This window comes from Carassius carassius, chromosome 6 (genome assembly GCF_963082965.1).
Source record: "Carassius carassius chromosome 6, fCarCar2.1, whole genome shotgun sequence".
Taxonomy (NCBI): domain Eukaryota; kingdom Metazoa; phylum Chordata; class Actinopteri; order Cypriniformes; family Cyprinidae; genus Carassius; species Carassius carassius.
In genome coordinates, this window is record NC_081760.1 from 14,949,354 (window position 1) to 14,973,304 (window position 23,951).

The following is a 23,951-nucleotide window of genomic DNA, read 5'->3' on the forward strand; positions in this document are numbered from 1 at the left end:
GGTCCTCTGAGACAAGGTCTTTACAGAGGGGTTTGTATCTGGGGCTCTAGTTGTCCTGGTCTCCGCTGTCTTTCAGGGCAGTAGAGGTCCTTTCTAGGTGCTGATCCACCATCTGGTCTGGATACGTACTGGATCCGGGTGACTGCAGTGACCCTCTGATCTGGATACAGACTGGATCTGGTGGCTACGGTGAGCTCGGAATAAGAGAGAAACAGACAAATATTAGCGTAGCTGCCATTCTTCTAATGATGTAGCAAGTACATAGGGTGTTATGGGAAGTGTTTCCGGTTCCGGTTTACCTAATTAATGTAGTCTAAAAATCCTTTAACGGATCTGGATATTAAAAGCATATTAGTATGTTATGTGTAAGCCAGGTTAAAGAGATGGGTCTTTAATCTAGATTTAAACTGCAAGAGTGTGTCTGCCTCCCGAACAATGTTAGGTAGGTTATTCCAGAGTTTAGGCGCCAAATAGGAAAAGGATCTGCCGCCCGCAGTTGATTTTGATATTCTAGGTATTATCAAATTGCCTGAGTTCTGAGAACGTAGCGGACGTAGAGGATTATAATGTAAAAGGAGCTCATTCAAATACTGAGGTGCAAAACCATTCAGGGCTTTATAAGTAATAAGCAATATTTTAAAATCTATACGATGTTTGATAGGGTGCCAGTGCAGTGTTGACAGGACCGGGCTAATATGGTCATACTTCCTGGTTCTAGTAAGAACACTTGCTGCTGCATTTTGGACTAGCTGTAGTTTGTTTACTAAGTGTGCAGAACAACCACCCAATAAAGCATTACAATAATCTAACCTTGAGGTCATAAATGCATGGATTAACATTTCTGCATTTGACATTGAGAGCATAGGCCGTAGTTTAGATATATTTTTGAGATGGAAAAATGCAATTTTACAAATGCTAGAAACGTGGCTTTCTAAGGAAAGATTGTGATCAAATAGCACACCTAGGTTCCTAACTGATGATGAAGAATTGACAGAGCAACCATCAAGTCTTAGACAGTGTTCTAGGTTATTACAAGCAGAGTTTTTAGGTCCTATAATTAACACCTCTGTTTTTTCAGAATTTAGCAGCAAGAAATTACTCGTCATCCAGTTTTTTATATCGACTATGCATTCCATTAGTTTTTCAAATTGGTGTGTTTCACCGGGCCGCGAAGAAATATAGAGCTGAGTATCATCAGCATAACAGTGAAAGCTAACACCATGTTTCCTGATGATATCTCCCAAGGGTAACATATAAAGCGTGAACAGTAGCGGCCCTAGTACGGAGCCTTGAGGTATTCCATACTGCACTTGTGATCGATATGATACATCTTCATTCACTGCTACGAACTGATGGTGGTCATATAAGTACGATTTAAACCATGCTAATGCACTTCCATTGATGCCATCAAAGTGTTCAAGTCTATGCAAAAGAATGTTGTGGTCAATTGTGTCAAACGCAGCACTAAGATCCAATAAAACTAATAGAGAGATACACCCACGATCAGATGATAAGAGCAGATGTAACTCTAAGGAGAGCAGTCTCCGTACTATGATATGGTCTAAATCCTGACTGGAAATCCTCACATATACCATTTTTCTCTAAGAAGGAATATAATTGTGAGGATACCACCTTTTCTAGTATCTTGGACAGAAAAGGTAGATTTGAGATTGGTCTATAATTAACTAGTTCTTTGGGGTCAAGTTGTGGTTTTTTGATGAGAGGCTTAATAACAGCCAGTTTGAAGGTTTTGGGGACATATCCTAATGACAATGAGGAATTAGTAATAGTCAGAAGAGGATCTATGACTTCTGGAAGCACCTCTTTTAGGAGCTTAGATGGTATAGGGTCTAACATACATGTTGTTGATTTAGATGATTTAACAAGTTTATACAGTTCTTCCTCTCCTATAGTAGAGAATGAGTGGAACTGTTCCTCAGGGGGTCTATAGTGCACTGTCTGATGCGATACTGTAGCTGACGGCTGAATGGTTGCATTTTTATCTCTAATAGTATCAATTTTAGAAGTAAAGTAGTTCATAAAGTCATTACTGCTGTGGTGTTGGGAAATGTCAACACTTGTTGAGGCTTTATTTTTCGTTAATTTAGCCACTGTATTGAATAAATACCTGGGGTTATGTTTGTTTTCTTCTAAAAGAGAAGAAAAGTAATCGGATCTAGCAGTTTTTAATGCTTTTCTGTAGGATAGATTACTTTCCCGCCAAGCAATATGAAATACCTCTAGTTTTGTTTTCCTCCAGCTGCGCTCCATTTTTCGGGCTGCTCTCTTTAGGGTGCGAGTATGCTCATTATACCACGATGTCAAACTGTTTTCCTTAACCTTCCTTAAGCGTAAAGGAGCAACTGTATTTAAAGTGCTAGAAAAGGGAGAGTCTGTAGTTTCTGTTACATCATCAAGTTGTTCTGAGGTTTTGGATATGCTAAGGAGTTTGGATACATCAGGAAGATAACTTAAAAAGCAGTCTTTTGAGGTAGAAATGATGGTTCTTCCATACTTGTAACAAGAAATAGAATTTACAATTTTGGCTATATGAAGTTTGCACAGAACTAAATAATGATCTGAGATATCATCACTTGGCTGAATAATTTCAACACTATCAACATCAATTCCATGTGACAGTATTAAATCTAGAGTATGATTTCGACAATGAAAAAATCACCAACTATTAAAACTTTATCTGCAGCCAGAACTAACTCGGATGTAAAATCACCAAACTCTTTAATAAAGTCTGTATGGTGCCCTGGTGGCCTGTATACAGTAGCCAGTACAAACATAACAGGGGATTTATCATTAACATTTGTTTCTCTGGATAATGTTATATGAAGCACCATTACTTCAAACGAGTTATACTTGAAGCCTGTTCTCTGAGAAATCCTGAAAACGTTGTTATAAATTGAAGCAACACCTCCCCCTTTGCCTTTTAGACACGGCTCATGTTTATAACAGTAATCTTGGGGGGTGGACTCATTTAAAATAATGTAATCATCAGGTTTTAGCCAGGTTTCTGTCAAACAGAGTACATCTATATTATGAGCAGTGATCATATTATTTACAAAAAGTGTTTTCGTAGAAAGGGATCTGATATTCAATAAGCCAAGCTTTATCATTTGTTTATCCATATTGCATCTGTTTTTTATTTGTTGAACCTTAATTAAATTGTTAATCTTAACTTGGTTTGGACGTTTTTTGTATTTTCTAGTTCGGGGAACAGACACAGTCTCTATAGTGTGATATCTAGGTGAAAGAGTCTCTATGTGCTGAGAATTAACTGACCTCTGTGACGGGAGGCAGCTAGCAGACGGTCGGTTTAGCCAGTCTGTCTGCTTCCTGACCTGGGCCCCAGTTAGTCAAGTATAAACTCTAAGACTATTTGCCATATTTCTAGAGTGAAGAGTGGCGCCACCCCAGGAGGGATGAAGACCATCTCTTTTCAACAGGTCAGGTCTGCCCCAAAAGCTCTTCCAATTGTCTATGAAACCTATGTTATTCTGTGGGCACCACTTAGACATCCAGCCATTGAGTGATGACAATCTGCTATGCATCTCATCACCACGGTAAGCAGGGAGGGGACCAGAGCATATTACAGTGTCTGACATCGTGCTTGCAAGTTCACACACCTCTTTAATGTTATTTTTAGTGATCTCCAACTGGCGAAGTAGACTATCATTAGCGCCAGCATGAATAACAATCTTACTGTATTTACGTTTAGCATTAGCCAGCACTTTTAAATTTGCCAAGATGTCAGGCGCTCTGGCTCCCGTTAAACATTTGACTATGGTGGCTGGTGTCTCTATATTCACGTTCCGTACAATAGAATCACCAATAACTAGATCACTTTCATCAGCTTTCTCAGTGGGTGCATCACTGAGTGGGGAGAACCTGTTTAATGTTTTGATCGGAACAGAAGAGCTGTGTTTTGACCCACGACTACGCAGCCTCACCGTCACCCAGTTGCCCTGCTGCAGGAGCTCTGTTGCCGGAACCGAACAATGTACAGAAAAAAAAAACAGCGATAGGTTCGAATGAAAACGCTAATGACAAGCTAACGAGTGCTAACGCTTTGCAGGTGTACTGCACTCACGGATATAAAATAAAAGTGAACGATCAAAATTAATGATAAGATTGATCGATAATATCAGAAATATGGTGTGAATTAAGTTATATTTTATCACTTTAAAAAACAGAGAGTGATAGTAAGATAAAGATTCTAGAGAAAAAATAAAATCAAGAGACCAGACATGAGCTACTCCTACAGCTTTGCCTACAGTGACAAGTACTTATTATAACAAAGAGAAATATGAGCAATATGAAATGCCTAAAATAGTCTAAAAGACAACAAAGGCAACAAAATAAAGGTTACATTTTGTAATTTATTTGTAGATGTTAGCCAGCTAGCAATCTAGTTAATATAATTAGCATACCCATACCTTTCATTTCAATTTTGTTCATACAGTGGAAAATGACATTCTTAAACTTAATTATTTCATTTTATGAATGCTAGATTATATAGTCATGGTCTTTTTCATAATACATTTAGTGAATTAAAAGCAGGCAGTAATGTAACTGAAATTAAAACAAAATTACAGAAGCTTAAATTTATTGTAAAGAAAATAAAGTAAATTTAAATAAGCAGGTAACTCAAGCAACAGTGTTGACAGGCCGGCCCTGAACTTAACCAAATATAGCAAAAATCGACTATAGCAAACTTCCTGATTTTTTATTTCTTCGCAAAATGTGAACTACATTATTGCTGTTCTCTAATCTGCTGAATGCGACTTTCTGCAAATAATAATTATTATGATGATAATAATAATAAATAATAAACAATAATAATTATTATTATTATTTTAATAAATTTATTTAAATAATAATGTAACAATAATAACACATTTATTACTATTATTAGTATACTAAATATATTTTATTATTAATAATCATACACATTTTAATAAACATTAAATATTAAGACAAAAATAAAATTCAATGATAGACCAAACACAATAAAATGACAAACACTGGTTATAAAATAAAAGAAGAAAAAAATTCTAATCAAAAACTAATTGATGTAATTTCTGAAAGCACTATGGGCATTTCTGATGGTAGAAATTTATATGTTTTGTGAGATTCACCCAAATATATCTTGTATTCCGTACCTTTGTGTGCGAAAGCAATCTGAACCTTATTGGACACTCCTTTGGCCATCTCAATCCAGTCTTCCCCGGGCTGCTTCGTCCAGGCTTTCATTTCACACGAATAAAACCCACGATCGGTTACCTGCACCGCCTGGATCCGGAACTGGAACTCCCTTTTACCAGTCTTCACCAGCGTCAGGCTGTCCTGTCGGCCTGGCTCACCCCAGTCCACCAGCTGAAGAACCATCTCAGGGCCCAGAGAGGCCAGTTTTCGGCTGGGTGACCCGATGGCCACCTCAGACATGATGAGGATTGAGAAGGCAGTTCCCGGTGGGAGATTCTGGATGTTGACCTGGCAGCTCATCTCAAACGTGGAGCCAGCAGCTGTGGCTTCACGGAGACGCCGGGCCACGACACCGAGAACAGGACCTGATGAATGAAGAGAACAAGACACATCTCATTAATAATGTCTCCAAGAGAACAATGAGATTAAATTGAGACTTTCATTCTCAAAATGAGTTCACAACAGGGGCGGACTGGCCATCTGTGTGATCTGGAGAATCACAGGACGGCCGGCGGGCCGGGCCACCACCCGCCACGCATGCAGTCATCACCTGTTTTTTCCCCAATAATCTGTTTCACACTCCAGTACTGTAGGTGGCAGCAATGCACCTTTAAGTTGGATGCCAGCTGCACTGTCTATGATTGAAACGGATGGGGCTGAGAAGTCGAGAGAGAAAAAGTTGCGAAATTTAGATACTGAAGCCGCTAAATGTCACAAACTAACTGAAATATTTAGCAGTATAGTCAGCAGCAGCACCTCGCAGTTAAATATTAGCAGCAGTGAAGGAGTGAGCCAGACAGCTATGCAGTAACATGCCCCCAGTGATGATGATGAGGGACAGAAGGATGAGCGGGTTCCACAGGCAGATCCAGATCCAAGTATGGAACATGAGAGGAGAAAGAAACTTACTTGTTATTTCAAATAATAATGAAAATAATAATTTTCATTATTATTTGTGCAGTAAGATTAATTACTGCATAAATTAATTAAGATTATTAAGTAATACATTTATTTTAAGACAGCATGGAATAGATTGTATAATATGCTATTATAACAGCATATTATATAATCTATTCCATGCTGTCTTGGAATAAAACCAGTTTTTTTTTTTTTTTATCCATTCCATCGTTTGTTTATTCAGGTTGTGCTTAGACCAAGAGCAGAGAAAGACACCCATTCCAGCCCAACATCTAGTCAACATCAGTGCTTTTGCTATCATTTGGATGGTATAGTATCATGAGCCACAATTAAAGTCTTGTGACACTCATGCCAAGCGTTATTGTTGTTGTCGAGTTTACACGCGCCGGTTGCTTTGGGCCGGGCCTAATCAAAGTCCAGGGCCGTTTTTATAGTCCCAGTCCGTCCCTGGTTCACAATTGCTTATATTTGCTCTGCAAATAAAAGCCAGAGATCTCAATCAGGGTTATTTATCATATTATTGTTAACAAACTAAAACTATCAAAAATATTTGTTGAATAAAATAAAATAAAATAAAATAAAATAAAAACATTTAAGTTCTAAAGCTAACTGGAAATAAATAAAAACTGAAATAAAAACAAATTAAACAAACAGTAATATTAAAATATTTTTTTTTATAAAAATCATAAAAGCTCATAGCAAAATGTACAAAAAACAAAAACTGAAATTAAAAATGAATACTAAAAATATAAAAAAAATAATTATTTTGTATTTTTATTTAATATAATAATGTTATTTTGTTATTTATTTAAATTTGTATTATTTAATATAATATTAATATTAAAATATTCATACAAATATAATATTATATAAATAATATTAAAATAACACTGATCTCAATATGATCTGAGCAACTATCCCCATATTGCTCCAAACAATATAAACATTAAGGGCCCTATCATACACCCGGCGCAATGTGACGCAAGGCGCAGCTCAAGTGTGTTTGCTAGTTTGCCCCAGATACAGATCCCCTGTAAAGACCTTGTCTCAGAGGAGCACCAGGACAAGACCACAGGAAACAGATGATTCTTCTGCACAATCTGACTTTGCTGCAGCCTGGAATTGAACTACTGGTTTCGTCTGGTCAGAAGAGAACTGGCCCCCCGACTGAGCCTGGTTTCTCCCAAGGTTTTTTTCTCCATTCTGTCACCGATGGAGTTTCGGTTCCTTGCCGCTGTCGCCTCTGGCTTGCTTAGTTGGGGTCACTTCATCTACATCGATATCGTTGACTTGATTGCAAATAAATGCACACTATTTAACTGAACAGAGATGACATCACTGAATTCAATGATGAACTGCCTTTAACTGTCATTTTGCATTATTGACACACTGTTTTCCTAATGAATGTTGTTCAGTTGCTTTGACGCAATGTAATTTGTTTAACCCTCTGGAGTCTAAGGGTATTTTTGGGGCCTGGAGAAGTTTTGTCATGCCCTGACATTTGTGCTTTTTTCACTTTCTTATAAATATCTAAATGGGTAAAGTCTAATCTCACTGTAATCAGCACAAAATGGGCTGTAATAATATGTGAAATTATTGTACGTACATGATTGTGTTTTTGAGAAAAAAAATGTTATGCGTGGTTAGTGAAAAACTAAAAATGTTAAAACACTTGAATAAGGCAAAAAAAAAAAAAAAAAAAAACACAAAGTGAAAGTGAAAGTGAAAGTGACGTGACATTCAGCCAAGTATGGTGACCCATACTCAGAACAATGGTTCCCGGGATTTTTGAGAACTGGAGCTTGTAGCCTAGAATTTTTCTTCACTTCTGACCTCACAATAAGATTTTGATTAACTTTTGTCCTTTTGATTTTGAAAAAAAAAATGTTTTTATTAATAACAATAAAATGATTGTTGTTGTTGTTTAAAACAACTATATATATATATATATATATATATATATATATATATATATATATATATATATAGACATTTTAGGATATATTTTTATATACATTTATTTTTACGAAGTGCTAACTCGCGTCATAATAATGTATGATGATACGTATCTCATGATACAATTTAATTTACTTTTAGATTTTGGCATGAAATATTTATTATATTTCTATAAAAATAAGATCATATTACATAAAAATAAATAATATAATATAATGTAATAATAAGATCTTATTTTTTATATGAATATATATTTCAATATATATTTCATTCCAAAATCCCGCTTATTCCATGGAAATTTGCCAGCATTGACAACTTGAAGCTGCTTATGATGTTAGATGCGCAATATTTAACTGGAAGGGTAAACTAATTATTTTCGTCAGTTACGGCTTGTTAGCTTTAGCATTCTGCCCACTTCAAAGCAGATATAGAGATGAAATATTGGGGTAAGACCACATTTATTTGAATTAATTATTGCCTTATTTGAATTAATTATCGATCGATCATCTATCAAGAGAGAGAGAGATGACAGTTGTCTGTGAATTACCTGTGTCTGCATGTCTCTCTCTACAAACAATGAAGCTGTAAAGTTACTTCGATTTTACCTCATTGCTGAGGAAGATAATGTAGCGATCTAGTATCTATGCTACTTTATTAATAATAATCGCGGTGCAGCACCGACAATAAGTTTCTGCATGTTCGCAGCTCAATCTGCAAGCACTGACCTCTCTCCCTCTCACTGGGCGTCATTCATTAAAGGGGTCATATGATGTTTTTTTTGTTTTTTTAAGATTATTATTTTGTGTAATGATCCGTATCCGCATTTGAATATTCATTCATTCTTACAGTAGCTGATTCAAAGTCAGAATTACCTTCTCTCATAGGTTCAGGAAACAGTCGTCCATAAAATGCGTTGCTGTCCTGTTGTAAGTAATCTTAAAGATTCTTAAATGCATCTACTTTTGGAAGGCCAAATAAAGTGCTTTTGCTTTTGCCTAGATACACACAGCATCTCTCTGACATGGCTGCTTCAACACTAACTGAGGTTACTGAAACCATGCCTTCTTTCTTTGCGTGAACAAATAAATATGAATTAAACTGAATGAGCCATTGCATTGTTGGTTACTGTATCAAGTTGTCTCAGAGGGTGTTGACAGTTTCACAGGGTGCTTATACCAAGTGTGCTTGTCCATTATAAAAAAAAAATAAAATAAATGAAAAATAAATAAATAAAAATAAAATTGTGTATATATATCATTATATACCAGACATGTTTACTGTACCATTTTGAAGATGGACCTATTAATATGACAAATGTGACTATAAGGTTGAATAATTGGAGGCACAAAATCTTAGCTGTCCTTGAGGGTGCGTTAAAAGTTTCATTAGAAGTTTTAATGTCTGAAAAGATTTAGGAATTTTTATGATACCATTTTGAAGTTATGGACCTATAAATTTGACATGTATGACAATATAGACTTGAGCTATTGCATTAATGGCCCTATAGGGGCCTATACCTCAGGTTTCCTTCAGGTTGTGTTGAATGTTTCCCAGGGCACTTGACTGTCACCATGACATCATTCAGACATTTTTACCATAGCATTTTGAAGTTATGGACACATAAATTAGGCTGATATGACAATACAATAATAGGAGAAATTGCATTATTGGCCCAATTGGAGGCGCTATATCTCAGTTACCTTTGAGGGTGCATTAAAAGTTCCACTGAGGTTATATTCCCAGTGCACTTGACTTACCACGCACATTTTCAGAAATTTTTACTGTAGCATTTTGAAGTTATGGACCTATAAATTAGGCTGATATGACAATACAATAACAGGAGAAATTGCATTTTTGGCCCAATTGGTGGAGCTATATCTCAACTGCCTTTGAGAGTGCGTTAAAATTTCCAAAGTGGTCATATTACCAGTGCACTTGACTGTCACCACGCACATATTTAGACAATTTTACTGTAGTATTTTTAAGTTATGGACCCACAAACTTGGCTGAAATGGCAATACAGAGACAGGAAAAACAGCATTACTGCACCAAATGGTGGCGCTATATCTCAGCTTCCTTTGGGGATGTGTTAAAATTTCTACTGTGGTCATATTACCAGTGCACTTGACTGTTACCACACATTACCAGACATTTTTACTGTAGCATTTTTAAGTTAAATAAAAATGTTAAATAAACTTGGCTGAAATGACAATACAGTAACTGGAGAACATTGCATTATTGGCCAAATTGGAGGCACCATATCTCAGCTGCCTTAGAGGATGCGTTAAAATTCATACTGTGATGTTTTCCCCAAAGCATTTGATTGTGATCATACAAAATTTCAGATATTTTTACTGTAGAATTTTTAAGTTATGGACCCATACACTTGGCTGATATGACAATACAGTAACTGGATAACATTGCATTATTGGCCCAAATGGAGGCACCATATCTCAGCTGCCTTAGAGGGTTCATTAAACAACTGTGGTCTTATTCCCAAGGCATTTGACTGTGACCATGCAAAGTTTCAGATATTTTTACTGTAGCATTTTGAGTTTATGGACCCATACGTTTGGCAGATGAGACTATACAATAGGATAAATTGCAATATTGGCCCAGTTTGAGGTGCTATATTTCAGCATCATTTAATGGTGCGTTAACATTTCCACTGGATCCTTATTTCAAGTGCACTTGACTGTAATCATGCATATTTTCAGACATTTTTACTGTAGCATTTTGAAGATATGGTCCCATAAGTTTGGCAGACATGACAATACAGTCTGGAGACTGCAATTTCTCCTGTTATTGTCATATCTGCCTAATTCATGGGTCCATAACTTCAAAATGTTACACTAAAAATGTCTAAATATGCGCAAGATGACAGTCAAATGCCTTGAGAGAAAGAGCCCAATAGAACCTTTAATGCACCCTCAACGGAAGCTGAGATATAATGCAATTTCTCCTGTTATTCTATTGTCACATCAGCCAAGTCTGTGGGTCCATAACTTAGAAAATCCTACAGTAAAAATGTCAGCAAATTTGCATGATGACAGGCAAGAGCTTTATAATAATAATAATAATAAGACCACAGTAGTTTAACGCACCCTCAAAGGAAGTTGAGAGATGGCGCTACCAATTGGGCCAATATTGCAATTTCTCCTATTGTATAGTCCTATCTGCAAAAATTGTTATATTAACAAAATAGTCAGAAGTCAGAAGAACACGGACTGCAGGAAAGCAAGTTTGACGAATAGGTGGTCTGGCATCTGCAAACAAGTGCGCACACAACCTCGGATGATTCATTTCCCACTCAAGGTGTTCGATATACAGTATATCTTCTGCGATAATATGGTAAGTGTTGTTTTAATGATGTGCGATCTGACATTATCAAGCAGGCTATATCACCAAATCACACACAGAGTGCAAACACGTTGATTTATTAGTCTATTAAAACTCTAAATTGCAGTCATTCTAAATTGTAGACCGCAAAAATGCTTTTGTCGCTGCTTTTTATATTTCTATAGTTTAATAAAGTTAACAATCTATATAACACAACGAGTAATGTTTTTCTGCAGATATCAGCATGAACACAATAATAATTTTAAACAAGTTCAGTAAAGCAATAAGTGAATTACATTTTAGACATAATATTGCTTGTGTTTGTTCAAATTTGCATCTCTGAGCAATGGACGGTGTTTACTTATTAAATAAGTCAGCTTTTTGAGCGAATGGGTGATACAAATGATTCAGTAATTCACTAATTAATACAGTCAAATGCTTTGTTTCTGAATGAATTTGCTGTTTAAATGAATCGGTTAAATCTCAGTGACTCACTCATTAACAGTCACTTGCTGTCACCTACTGTCAGTTTTAATTTCACATTTAGACCATTTAGACTTTTTTTTCATGTTTTAAATTATTTCAAATACCAGTATTCAACGTTTTATGTTAAAAACATAACAGTCCTATTTATGCATCCATAACTGCAGTTTAAATGCATCCATGTCCCCTCTGAGATACATTAAACTGTGTAAATACATCTAAATCCTATTCCAGATGCAGATTCCAGAAATGTTTTCTTATGTTGGAATGACACTAAGTACCAGATGAAATGCTTCTTATTCTTACTCAAAAATACAAAATGGAATAACGAGTTAAAACTGAACACAATCTTTCTACTCAAGCTGTATATGAACAATCGTAGAAAGCAAAAGCTGAATCCCTGACATTTTGGGCGATTTAGAAATCCTGACAGGAAGCATTTTTTTTTAGGTCCTTAAAGAAGACATGTACGAGAAAAAGAGGACATATGGTCACCCTAGTGTGTGTGTGTATGTGTGCATGAATTAAAGAATATAATATAATATAATATAATATAATATAATATAATATAATATAATATAATATAATATAATATAATATAATATAATATAATATAATATAATATAATAACAAAACCATCCAAATGGATGCACACTTACGCTTGTTTGCAAAGCTGACTTCAAGTGCTGGGGTCACATACTCAGCTACCTTTTTCCAATTCCCATGTCGAGATGGTACCCATGCCATTATGGCACACATGTATTCACCAGCGTCAGCATCCGTGGTGCGAAAGAGGCGGAGCTTGAATGTGTTAGGTTCCATTCGAGTCAGTGTAATAAACCCTGCCTCCACATGGCTCTTGTACATCTTGCCTGGCACAAGGTTCCCATTTTCATCCAGTGACACAATGGTGTGAGTAGAACCTGGCACGTCACCAGGCTGAACGTCTCTGTACAGCCACAACACTCCCAGTCGTCCACCACGAAGGTTTGACATGTTTGTGGCTTTGCATTCTAACTCCGTCGGGTCACCAGAGAACTTTGCGTTCAAAGATGAACTCAGAACAACAGTGTAGTCTGGATCTGACAGAGAAAGAGAAAATAGTCAAAGTTAAACAAAACAAGTCAACCTGGCAAAACAATACACAAACATCCCTAATGAATCACACACACACACACAAATATGAAGCAAAACAAACAAAAATAAATCACAAATCTCAAAAGCAAAACAAACAAAAACGAAACACAAAAAACAAAACTGAAAAGTCCTACCAAAACAAATCGAACAAAACAAAAATAAAAAACCAAACACACAACAGAAAACAAAAATCACACAAAACATAAAGCTAAAGCATAAAACAGACAAACAAAAACCCACAAAAAAACTAAAAAGCCCTAACAAAGCAACCCCCCCGACACACACACACACACACAAAAACTACAACCATGACAAAACAACTCGCGTAAAACTAAAGTAAAATGTAATGGAGCAAAAGTGACTCTAGTGTTGGGCGATACAGTCATTTTTCAAATCGTCAGCCCGTGAGATTGCCTATACACAATATTATTATGGGTGGGTGGTGGCAAAAGAGAGACTCTCTCTGTATTTGTCTTAGGCCATTTCATAAATATTTGGTGTTTAATAACCGCACAGGTACACAAGAATGGGCTTATAGAAGCACCAGTAATAGAAATAATATACTTTCAAACATAATGATAAACGAACATTTTAAATATAAAAAAATATTAAAAACAGTTAGTTCATAAATGATTTTTAAATACACAGAGAAATATTCAATGCCACAGAGTCAAGAATGATGCTTTCTAACATAACTGTGGCATTAAACTCAGTTAAAATATTGCACATATATAGGCCGATTAGATTACTTGTTAAATTGCAATGAAATACCGGATCTCAGCAGCTACCTGCGCTAATCCTCACTTGCGTGCGTTTGTTTGTGTGTGTTTATGAAGTGCGGTGCTGAAGTGAAATAGCAGGGCAATTTGATAATAATAGCTGAATTATAATAGGCCACATAATAATAATAATAATTTAATACATTAATAGGAGAATGAGCCTAATATCGTCTTGACTATCGACAAAGACATCTGCTATCGTCAGTATCTCTGACTGTCATTAATGCATGAAACTATAAGCACAACCCTAACCCTAAAAAAAAGCTGGATTAATCATTAATGGTGCTGACAACTGATTCTTCGCTATACCAAAAACAAATTTTAAATTACTTAGAAATGTGGGACAGTATAAATTTTCCTCCCACAACAACAAACATCCACTCATGTGCACAATCACACACTCATTAAAGTGTCAAGTGTTTCTGGGCTTTCTGCCTGGTGGGCAGTGAAAGACTCCCTGCATTGCTTCCTATACAGCTGGGACCTTCATGCATGGATGAGCAGTACTAGAGACACACAAAGACTTACAGTGTGCCAAAGAAAACACTGTTCTCCCACATATACAGACTCGAAATACTCACAAAACACAAATAACTCTGAAAAACACATGAGAGAGGAGAAGGACAAATTAAAATCATCCAGAATCTCGCTAATATACACAACTGACTTAAGCTTCACATGTGGTGGTGAGTTTTGCGTTCAGCTTTTGGACGTCACGCTACCTGAGTCACTGGGACCATCTGCATTGTGTGGCTTTCATCCACTTCACTTCCTGTTCAATAAGCCCCTCCCACATATAGTGTAATAATACAAAGAAATTCTGCATATGCTTCAATTAATTGACAACTTGTTGACTCTAATAAAGCCTCATTATGTGTCCTAAAATGACCTAAAATGGATTTAATCTCTGCTTAAAGGGATAATTCACCCAAAAATGTAAATATTGTCATCATTTAATCCCCTCAAGTTGTTCAAAACCTGTATGAGTTTCTTTCTTCTGCTGAACACAAAAGAAGATATTTTGAAGAATGTTGGGAACAAAACAGTTGCCAGTAGCCATTGACTTCCATAGTAGGAAAAAAAAATGCTACGGAAGTGAATAGCTACAATCATCTGTTTGGTTAAAAACATTGGTAACACTTTACAAAAGGTTCATTAGTTAACATTAGTGAACTACTTTAGTTAACATTAACTAAGCATGAACAATACTTTAACAGCATTTATTAAAATCCTAGTTAATGTTAATTTGAACATTCACTAAAGTTGTGCTTGTAAACATTAGTTAATGCACTGTGAATTAACATTAACTAAAAATGAACAACTGTATTTTCATAAACTAACATTAACAAAGATTAATAAAATACTGTAATAAATTTAATGTTTATTGTTTGTTCATGTTAGTTAATACATTAAGTACCAAGTTCGGTCATGAAACTCTAGATGACTTATACGTTTTTTTTTTTCGCGTTGCGTTGCATAATGCGCCGCATAAACATAAAACCATGTCTGCATTTCTGATCGGAGAAATGACAAACAACAAGTGCTACTCTACACTGCTCAAAACTCACTTTGAATCATCAGTGGCAAATCCTTTACATATGTAAACCTACTTACATACCATGAATCAGAAGTGCCAAACTATCCTTGCAAAGAGTGAGGAATGGCCAACGGCTTGAGTGAGGAACAGCTCACAGCTAGAGTAAGCGGCAGCTGGCGGCTAGAGTGAGGAACAGCCAGGGGGTTGAGTGAGGAATGGCCCGCGGCTTGACTGAGGAACAGCCAGTGGCTATAACGAGGAACAGCCAGCGGATTTGACGAAGGAGCGGCCGGTGGTTGCGGATCAGCTCTAGGCATGACGAAGCGGATATCGTGCTCTTTTGGAAGGCCAAACAAAGTAGTTTCGCTTTCACAATGAAACACACAAAATGTACGCCTTCTACCTTTGCGGAAACATCTGGGCAGCATTATGCAAATCTTTAAACGAGACGTTTTAGGGGGCAGTGGACAAGGACAAATAACTTTTATAAAGAATATCTCTTTGGATTTGAGACTTTAGTCTTTGCAACTTTACAGGTCTTCTTTATGCACCAAGAGCTTGTAACACTCCAAAGAGAAAGGAAAAATTGAATCATATGACCCCTTTAACATTGTCATATCCATTACCATGCTAAAATCTCCAGAGAGGTGTCATGATAGAACTAACATTAACTATGGAACCTTATGTTAAAGTGTTACCAAAACATTATTTAAAAGTTTCTGTGTTCAGCCGAAGAAAATTAAACATATAGTGGAGGGTGAGTTAATTTTCATTTTTGGGTGAACTGTCTTTAAAAGAGCAGATAACCTATTTCAGCTGGCAATCAAACTTAAAATGACCCATTAAAATTGTCTTAATGCTGGTTACCAATGTAAGCTATATTTTCTATATTTACTTTTAATGATGGAAACCAAAAATATAGATCAAAATAAGACACACTGCTCTAGAGAGGATTTCATGAGAATTGTCCTCAAGTTCATATTAAGATCTTTGACTTTTGATTGAAGAATTTGTTGTTGTGGTCAGCACAGTTTGAGACATTATTGAGATAAATGTAAGTATCTCCATTTGATTACTGCTGCTTAGAAGAAATAACTAAGATATTAATAACAAGTCAGCAATAACCAATTTAAACTGATTGAGAGAGGAAAAACTGTCTCAGGTTACGTATGTAACCATAGTTCCCTGAGTAGGGAACGAGACACTGCGTCCTCTAGGGGCCGCTTTGGGGAACACCTCGTCGTGACCCATGTCTGAAGCATACATTGAAAAAACACCAACTTTTTGGCCGGCGACAGCCTCCGACGTCACTCCCGGCGTGACAATAAATAAACAACGGGAGAGCACGTCATTATCTTCTTCATCTGAAGCTTGCGTCCGAAGCATGGCAGGGAGCTAGAGGACGCAGTGTCTCGTTCCCTACTCAGGGAACTATGGTTACATACGTAACCTGAGACAGTTCCCTTTCGAGGGAACTTCGAACTGCGTCCTCTAGGGGCCGCTTTGGGGAACAGTATACCCACGCCGCCATGCTGAGGGGAGTGCAGGCCAGAATCATGGCGAGCACTAAGTACCAACTCTACCATTTCCATGGGAGTTGCCCCTGGGATGTTAGACGGCTGTCTGTGACAGTACCCCTTATGGCTAAAAGGCCTAAGCTACAAACCCAACTTAATTGCTAGGGCCTCGGCCCAGGGTAGAGCTGAAGGCTTGGAATCAGAAAAGATTCCTTTAAAGGGATACGGCTAAGAACCTAGCATTTCTACCAAGTCTTGCCTGTCACACAGGGGCTACCGCTAGCTTACGCATAAGCTTGCTGATAGAGCTGTCTCGACAGTTCTCTAGTAGCAACACCCTGTTTAGATAGGTATCCGAGGATACATAGGTGGAGTGGCGCCCAAGATGAACGGGGCTTTTACCAACTCAAGAAAGGGCACGAAGCAACCGCGCAAAAAAAGCTCTGGGGAAAAAAAAGCTCCAAGCTCAGAGTAGCGCGCTCATAGGCGACCCTTTTTTTGGAAAAAGGGGGGCGCTGCTAAGTTACCACGAGAATCACCCAAATAGCCCCTCATGTTGAGGGAAACGATGCTATAAACAAATACACACTGGCTGAATGGAGCCCAAGGAACCAAGGTCTAATCATCTCAAGAAAGGGAATGAAGCGGAGCGCGTAACCCTTATCGTACAAGATTTCAAAAAGTTTGCAGAGTCTTGCGTGCAAACTTACCACTTGTGGATTTTTAGAAAGTGCGCAAAGTGTTCACGTGCACACTGACCACCATGTGGTTTTGAGACAGTACACAAAGCTTAGCGTGTGTACTTAAAGGTTCCTAAGCATCGCAGAGGCGCTGAATCTCATGGGAGAGGCAAGCTCAATTTTACAAACCTCGGGCGAGGGGAGCATCACCTGAGGCAGCATATACAAGAAGACTTCTGTAACTGCCACCTCCACTTCCCGCTAGATGCGACAGCACCCCTAAGCGGCCAGGAGACCCCTCGGGGTGACTTGGCCGGACATCTATGAAATTCCCTGCAGTGCTGTGCCAGGCCTGATGATCAAGGAGGCTCCCTCAGAAACCTGTGATCTCAGCTGTCTAATACCGGAACATGAAGCCGGATGGCTGGTGCTGGCGAGTGTTTAGTAAACACTGTAACTGAGCATTGCAAAAGGAAACTCACAGAGTTTATTAGTAGACACGTAACCACCAGCAATTAAATGCACATAAGTATATACAGAGAGGGTTACATTTACTCACCCACCCTCCTGAGCTGGAGCCCCGCTCAAGGGGCGCCTCCTTTTAGTCTGGACCATCAGTCAGGTGGTTGCTATTTTTTTTTTTTTTTTTAAAGAACTATATTTCGATAGAACCATAAAAACATTATAGGTCCAGCATAGGAGACAGTTATGCGAGTGGTTTACACCTTACCTCGATCAGGTGGAGAGCTGGTGGTTACAGGGGAATTAGGAAGGGGAGGATAAAAGCAGAAGTTAAGAGCACGACACTAGCCTTCTGTGCCCGTCTTTGAACCTCAGATCGAGACAGGCCAGGACCCCTATGTTGTTTGGGCTCAGACTTGGACCTTCGTGGAACGTCTCCCTGAACTTCTCAAATCGCCGTCTCAACGGAAATACAGAAAAGCTCAGAAGGTGAACTAGTTGAATATATAAACATAATTAGACTTAATTATATGAGTAGACATAATAATAATAATAATAATAATAATAATAATAAAAAACTACCAAAAATGAATGAATTACTAAAATACTTAACCATAACCTTAAACTTAACCATAACCTTAAAATTTTACTGAAATTGAAATTATAACAATAAAATAAGAATATAAAATATAAAAATAAATAAAAATATTAATAAACATTTATATAATGGTAATATAAATATTAATATAATAAAACATAACCGTATATAAATAACATTGGTTCGATCTGGTTTAATATTGGTTCTTTTTTTCAAGAGGGGTGACTACTTCCCAGTTAGCTAATTACTTTTTGAAGTTAGTTACTTAGTTTGTTCCTCCTGTGAAAGATCTTCATTATTCTGGGTGCAGTTTGGTTATGTGACTTTTTGGGTTTGAGTGAGGAGAAACAGATGCTTAGCAAGCAAGAGAGTGCGCTAGTTAAAGACTGATTAATAAAGACAGGACGAGAACAGGTCGAGAGTGTTTCTTTACCCGGACAAATAGAGCAGACAAGATGAATGTCCCACAGGAGTCCCACAGGAACTCTAAAGCCGTCGCTATGGACGGGAACCGAGTGTCCTGGGAACTGAATAAGGGGCCGAGAGAGTGACTGTCAATCACCTTAAACAAGAGCCTCTCCACTGCACAAATTCAGTCAACATTATCTCTTTTCCTCTGTCTTCTTCTCTCCATTTCATTCTCTCATTCATTCTTTTGGTTTGCTGTACACTTGTCCAAAGAATGAGCTGCAGTGCTTGTATGTTATCAGATGTAGCGGCAGATTAGTCCTCGTCTCTTTGGTTTAATTGTTAATTAAATACAGAGAGACTAATGCAGTGGAAGGTAAATTTAGGTTACAGGTCACCCGATCCTACTCTTTTTTATTTTTTTTTATTTTTTTTTTTACATCAGCACTTAACTGGAGATTAGCTACCAATGGAAAACAATACTGCTGAATGACACTAGAAACTAATACTAATATAGAAAATAATAAAAGATTACTTTATACAGTAAATGAGAATATAACTGGAAATCTGAACTGACTAGAAAAATCAGAACCAAGCAGAACTGACTAAAATCACTTAAACAATTAAAATTATAATTAAATATAATTAAATTATTTTATAAAAATCAGAAAGAACAATTAATCCGGATATAAGTAATAATAATAATAATAATAATAATAATGCATAGTTTAATCATATTAGAATACTAATTATAATAATAGAATATGAATTATTAATAACCTACTAATTAAATAGAATAATTCATAAAAATACACAAATTTAGAAATCTGATTAAAATATATATACATTTAATAAAATGTGAAAGTATCAATAATAATAATAATAATAATAATATAATTATTTTTTATCATAATAAAATAAACTTGCAAAAGAAACAATAAAGTAATATGAGAGAATAACAATTTTCTAAAATAATGAAATAGTGAAATAGTGAGAACGTGAAATGATGAAATTAACAGTTGGATGTGCCAAAACTATCTTCAGTTAAACAAAGAGAAAACTGAAGTCATTTGGAAACAAAGATGAAGTTGTCTCTAGGGATTAAACAACTAAAAATCCAGTCAGGAATCTTGGTGTGATTCTGGAGTCAGACCTTAGTTTCAGTAGTTATTTCAAAGCAATAACTAAATCAGTATACGTACTATCATCTCAAAAACATGGCAATAATTAAATGTTTGGTTTCCAGTCAAGATTGGAGAAACTTGTTCATCCCTTTATCACCAGCAGAGTTGTTATGGGCTCCTACCCAGTCACCATCCTGTATCATCATTTTCTATTCTTAACTGTTTTAAACTGTTTTTAATTAACATTTTAATTCCTTGCTTTTATTATTGTGATTTTTATGATTATTTTAATTACTTTTATGTAAAACACTTTGAATTACCATTGTGTATGAAATGTGCTATATAAATAAACCTAGCCTAATTAAAATATATATTTAAAAATCAGAATAAAATAGATAAGTGAATAATTTAATAAGTCAAAAGATTCACTAATAATAATAATATTATTCATAAGAATAAAGTTACTAAAGAAGCACTTTCTTTAGAAATTAGAATATTTTTATAAAACTTATTTGTAAAAAAAATTATATATATATATGATGATTTATATATATAAATCATCAAGATTAGTAAAAAAAAAAAAGCAAATATTTATTATATACAGTCGTGGAAAGTTTTGAGAATTACATAAATATTGGAAATTGGAAAAGTTGCTGCTTAAGTTTTTATAATAGCAATTTACATATACTCCAGAATGTTATGATTGGGTTACAATGGCAGACTTGACATGTTAAAAGGAGGGTGATGCTTGAAATCATTGTTCTTCCATTGTTAACCATGGTGACCTGCAAAGAAACGCGTGCAGCCATCATTGCTTTGCATAAAAATGGCTTCACAGGCAAGGATATTGTGGCTACTAAGATTGCACCTAAATCAACAATTTATAGGATCATCAAGAACTTCAAGGAAAGAGGTTCAATTCTTGTAAAGAATGCTTCAGGGCGTCCAAGAAAGTCCAGCAAGCGCCAGGATCATCTCCTAAAGAGGATTCAGCTGCGGGATCGGAGCGCCACCAGTGCAGAGCTTGCTCAGGAATGGCAGCAGGCAGGTGTGAGCGCATCTGCACGCACAGTGAGGCCAAGACTTTTGGAAGATGGCCTGGTGTCAAGAAGGGCAGCAAAGAAGCCATTTCTCTCCAAAAAAAAAACATCAGGGACAGATTGATCTTCTGCAGAAAGTATAGTGAATGGATTGCTGAGGACTGGGGCAAAGTCATATTCTCTGATGAAGCCCCTTTCTGATTGTTTGGGGCATCTGGAAAAAGGCTTGTCTGGAGAAGAAAGGTGAGCGCTACCATCAGTCCTGTGTCATGCCAACAGTAAAGCATCCTGACACCATTCATGTGTGGGGTTGCTTCTCATCCAAGGGAGTGGGCTCGCTCACAATTCTGCCCAAAAACACAGCCATGAATAAAGAATGGTACCAAAACACCCTCCGACAGCAACTTCTTCCAACAATCCAACAACAGTTTGGTGAAGAACAATGCATTTTCCAGCACGATGGAGCACCGTGCCATAAGGCAAAAGTGATAACTAAGTGGCTCGGGGACCAAAATGTTGAAATTTTGGGTCCATAGCCTGGAAACTCCCCAGATCTTAGTCCCATTGAGAACTTGTGGTCAATCCTCAAGAGGCGGGTGGACAAACAAAAACCCACTAATTCTGACAAACTCCAAGAAGTGATTATGAAAGAATGGGTTGCTATCAGTCAGGATTTGGCCCAGAAGTTGCTTGAGAGCATGCCCAGTCGAATTGCAAAGGTCCTGAAAAGGAAGGGCCAACACTGCAAATACTGACTCTTTGCATAAATGTCATGTAATTGTCGATAAAAGCCTTTGAAACGTAGGAAGTGCTTGTAATTAGATTTCAGTACATCACAGAAACAACTGAAACAAAGATCTAAAAGCAGTTTAGCAGCAAACTTTTTTAAAACTAATATTTATGTAATTCTCAAAACTTTTGGCCACGACTGTACATTACACAATAAAAATAATAACAAAATAAAACAAATCTATCTATATAATTGTAATCCAAAATACTAATGATAAACTGTATGTACACAACTATACAACAAACAGGCCAAACACTAGAGATGATATAGAATTAACATGGTTTTAGTTTGCTGGGCTCACCGGGTCTTAAAATCATTAACGCTAATGATTTTGAGCAGCACAAATCATCCATCAGTGCATGACAAGATGAAAAACAGCTACTGAATTCTCGACAGAGATTTCAGCTATTTCCCCAACTATTCAGCCGGCGTTCCTTCGTAAGATCTCTGAGCATATGGCATGGGTTCAGGCGATATAGTATGTCAGCATGGTATTAGTGCACTTCACTGTTTTGATTGAGCACTGTGCAGATGACAATAAACATGCCGTTCTTCAAAACTGGTTAATAACGGTGCAAACTACAACATGCCAGCATCGCAAGACTATGTACAGCACTTATCAGAAAACCACGAAGAGACGCACCACCTCCAACATGACTTCATCATCAAGAACTCAAGACACCACAGGTGCAGACTTTGATCTTACAATGCTAAAATAAGGCACCAATAATTGTGCTGCACACACAGCGGTGTTTCTCCAAGGAGCTGAACTTAAGTCAATTGGATAGCGTGTATGGAAGAGCTCAATGATGAGAATGAATTATAAGAGCAAACAAATAAACAAGAGTGACATTCTGCGGATGCTGGCAGGAGTTTGTTTATAGTGATACAAACGCGAGGAACGGATATTTCACACGATTGTATAACTAGGCTTTTGAACTAAAATTTCAAAACCATAATGCCATTTTTGAAAAAGCACACCCATGTTGCGGAACAATAAACACTATTTGCCTGCTTTAACACATGAGTCCGATTTGGTGAACTGTTACTGCAAAACTCTATATACAAATCCCTACATTTCTCAGTGCTTTACACCATGTGGTCATTTAGAAAGCACTAGCATTCAATATTGTTCATTTCTTTCTTTGGGAATTTATTGGATCGTTGGAACTTGGGGCATTGCTAACAAAATGGAGGCAGATCTGAATGCCAGTTTGCAGTTAGGGGATTTTTCTCCACTGGATTCACCGGTGACACCCTAGCATGAAGAAATGTTTTATTTATTGAGGAAGATGAGGACGATCAACAGCACAAAACATACCTAACAGCCGTGCGAGAGAGAGAAAGAAAGAGTGAGAGACTGAGCGCGTCTTCCAACAGTTTAAGTTTAAGTCATATTCAGAAAAAAATAAAAATATTTTGCAATGTCATATTAGTAATTTATTGGTAATATGCTAATATCCTTTCATTTAAGGGTCCCTTTTTTGAGGGTAGTGTTTTAAGGGTAGTGCATGGCTTGCGTCAGCACTAGTCAATGAATTGATTTCTATAAAGTGAAGCATCAGCTTCAGTTTTTCCCTCAGCGTTTAGTCCTCACATCACTACATCCGCCCTTGCACCATGGCTCATGACCAGAAGAGAAGATGAGTCGTTTTGAGGGGGTGGGGAGGTTAACATTTTTGATTAAAGATTACTAGGGTACATTAATTAAACAAAATAAAATTATGAAGTGTATGGATAAATTATTTATAATAAACATTACAGTATTCTATTAAAAAAATTAACTAAGAGTTTTTACAATTTTTATACATTTTGTTATGTTTTGTAGTTTTATTTGTATTTATTTATTTTTTGGTTAAAAAAAAAAAAAGTCTATAAAGTCCTTATAATTTTTTATGTATTAGTTTATTTAGTTTATTTTCTATTTTAGCACCTGAAGTTAAAGGGTTAGTTCATCGAAAAATCA

At 36.7% G+C, this 23,951-nt stretch overlaps 1 protein-coding gene across 1 annotated transcript in view; it reads right to left on the reverse strand.

Moving 5' to 3' along the window:
* LOC132142407 (prostaglandin F2 receptor negative regulator-like) overlaps nucleotides 1–23,951 on the reverse strand; it is a 71,798-nt gene that overhangs the window by 14,589 nt on the left and 33,258 nt on the right. The window contains exons 5-6 of the mRNA XM_059552249.1: nucleotides 12,573–12,995; nucleotides 5,175–5,582 (exon numbers count right to left, since the gene is read on the reverse strand). Coding sequence (XP_059408232.1) covers nucleotides 5,175–5,582; nucleotides 12,573–12,995 — 831 coding nt within the window. The remainder of the gene's footprint in view (nucleotides 1–5,174; nucleotides 5,583–12,572; nucleotides 12,996–23,951) is intronic.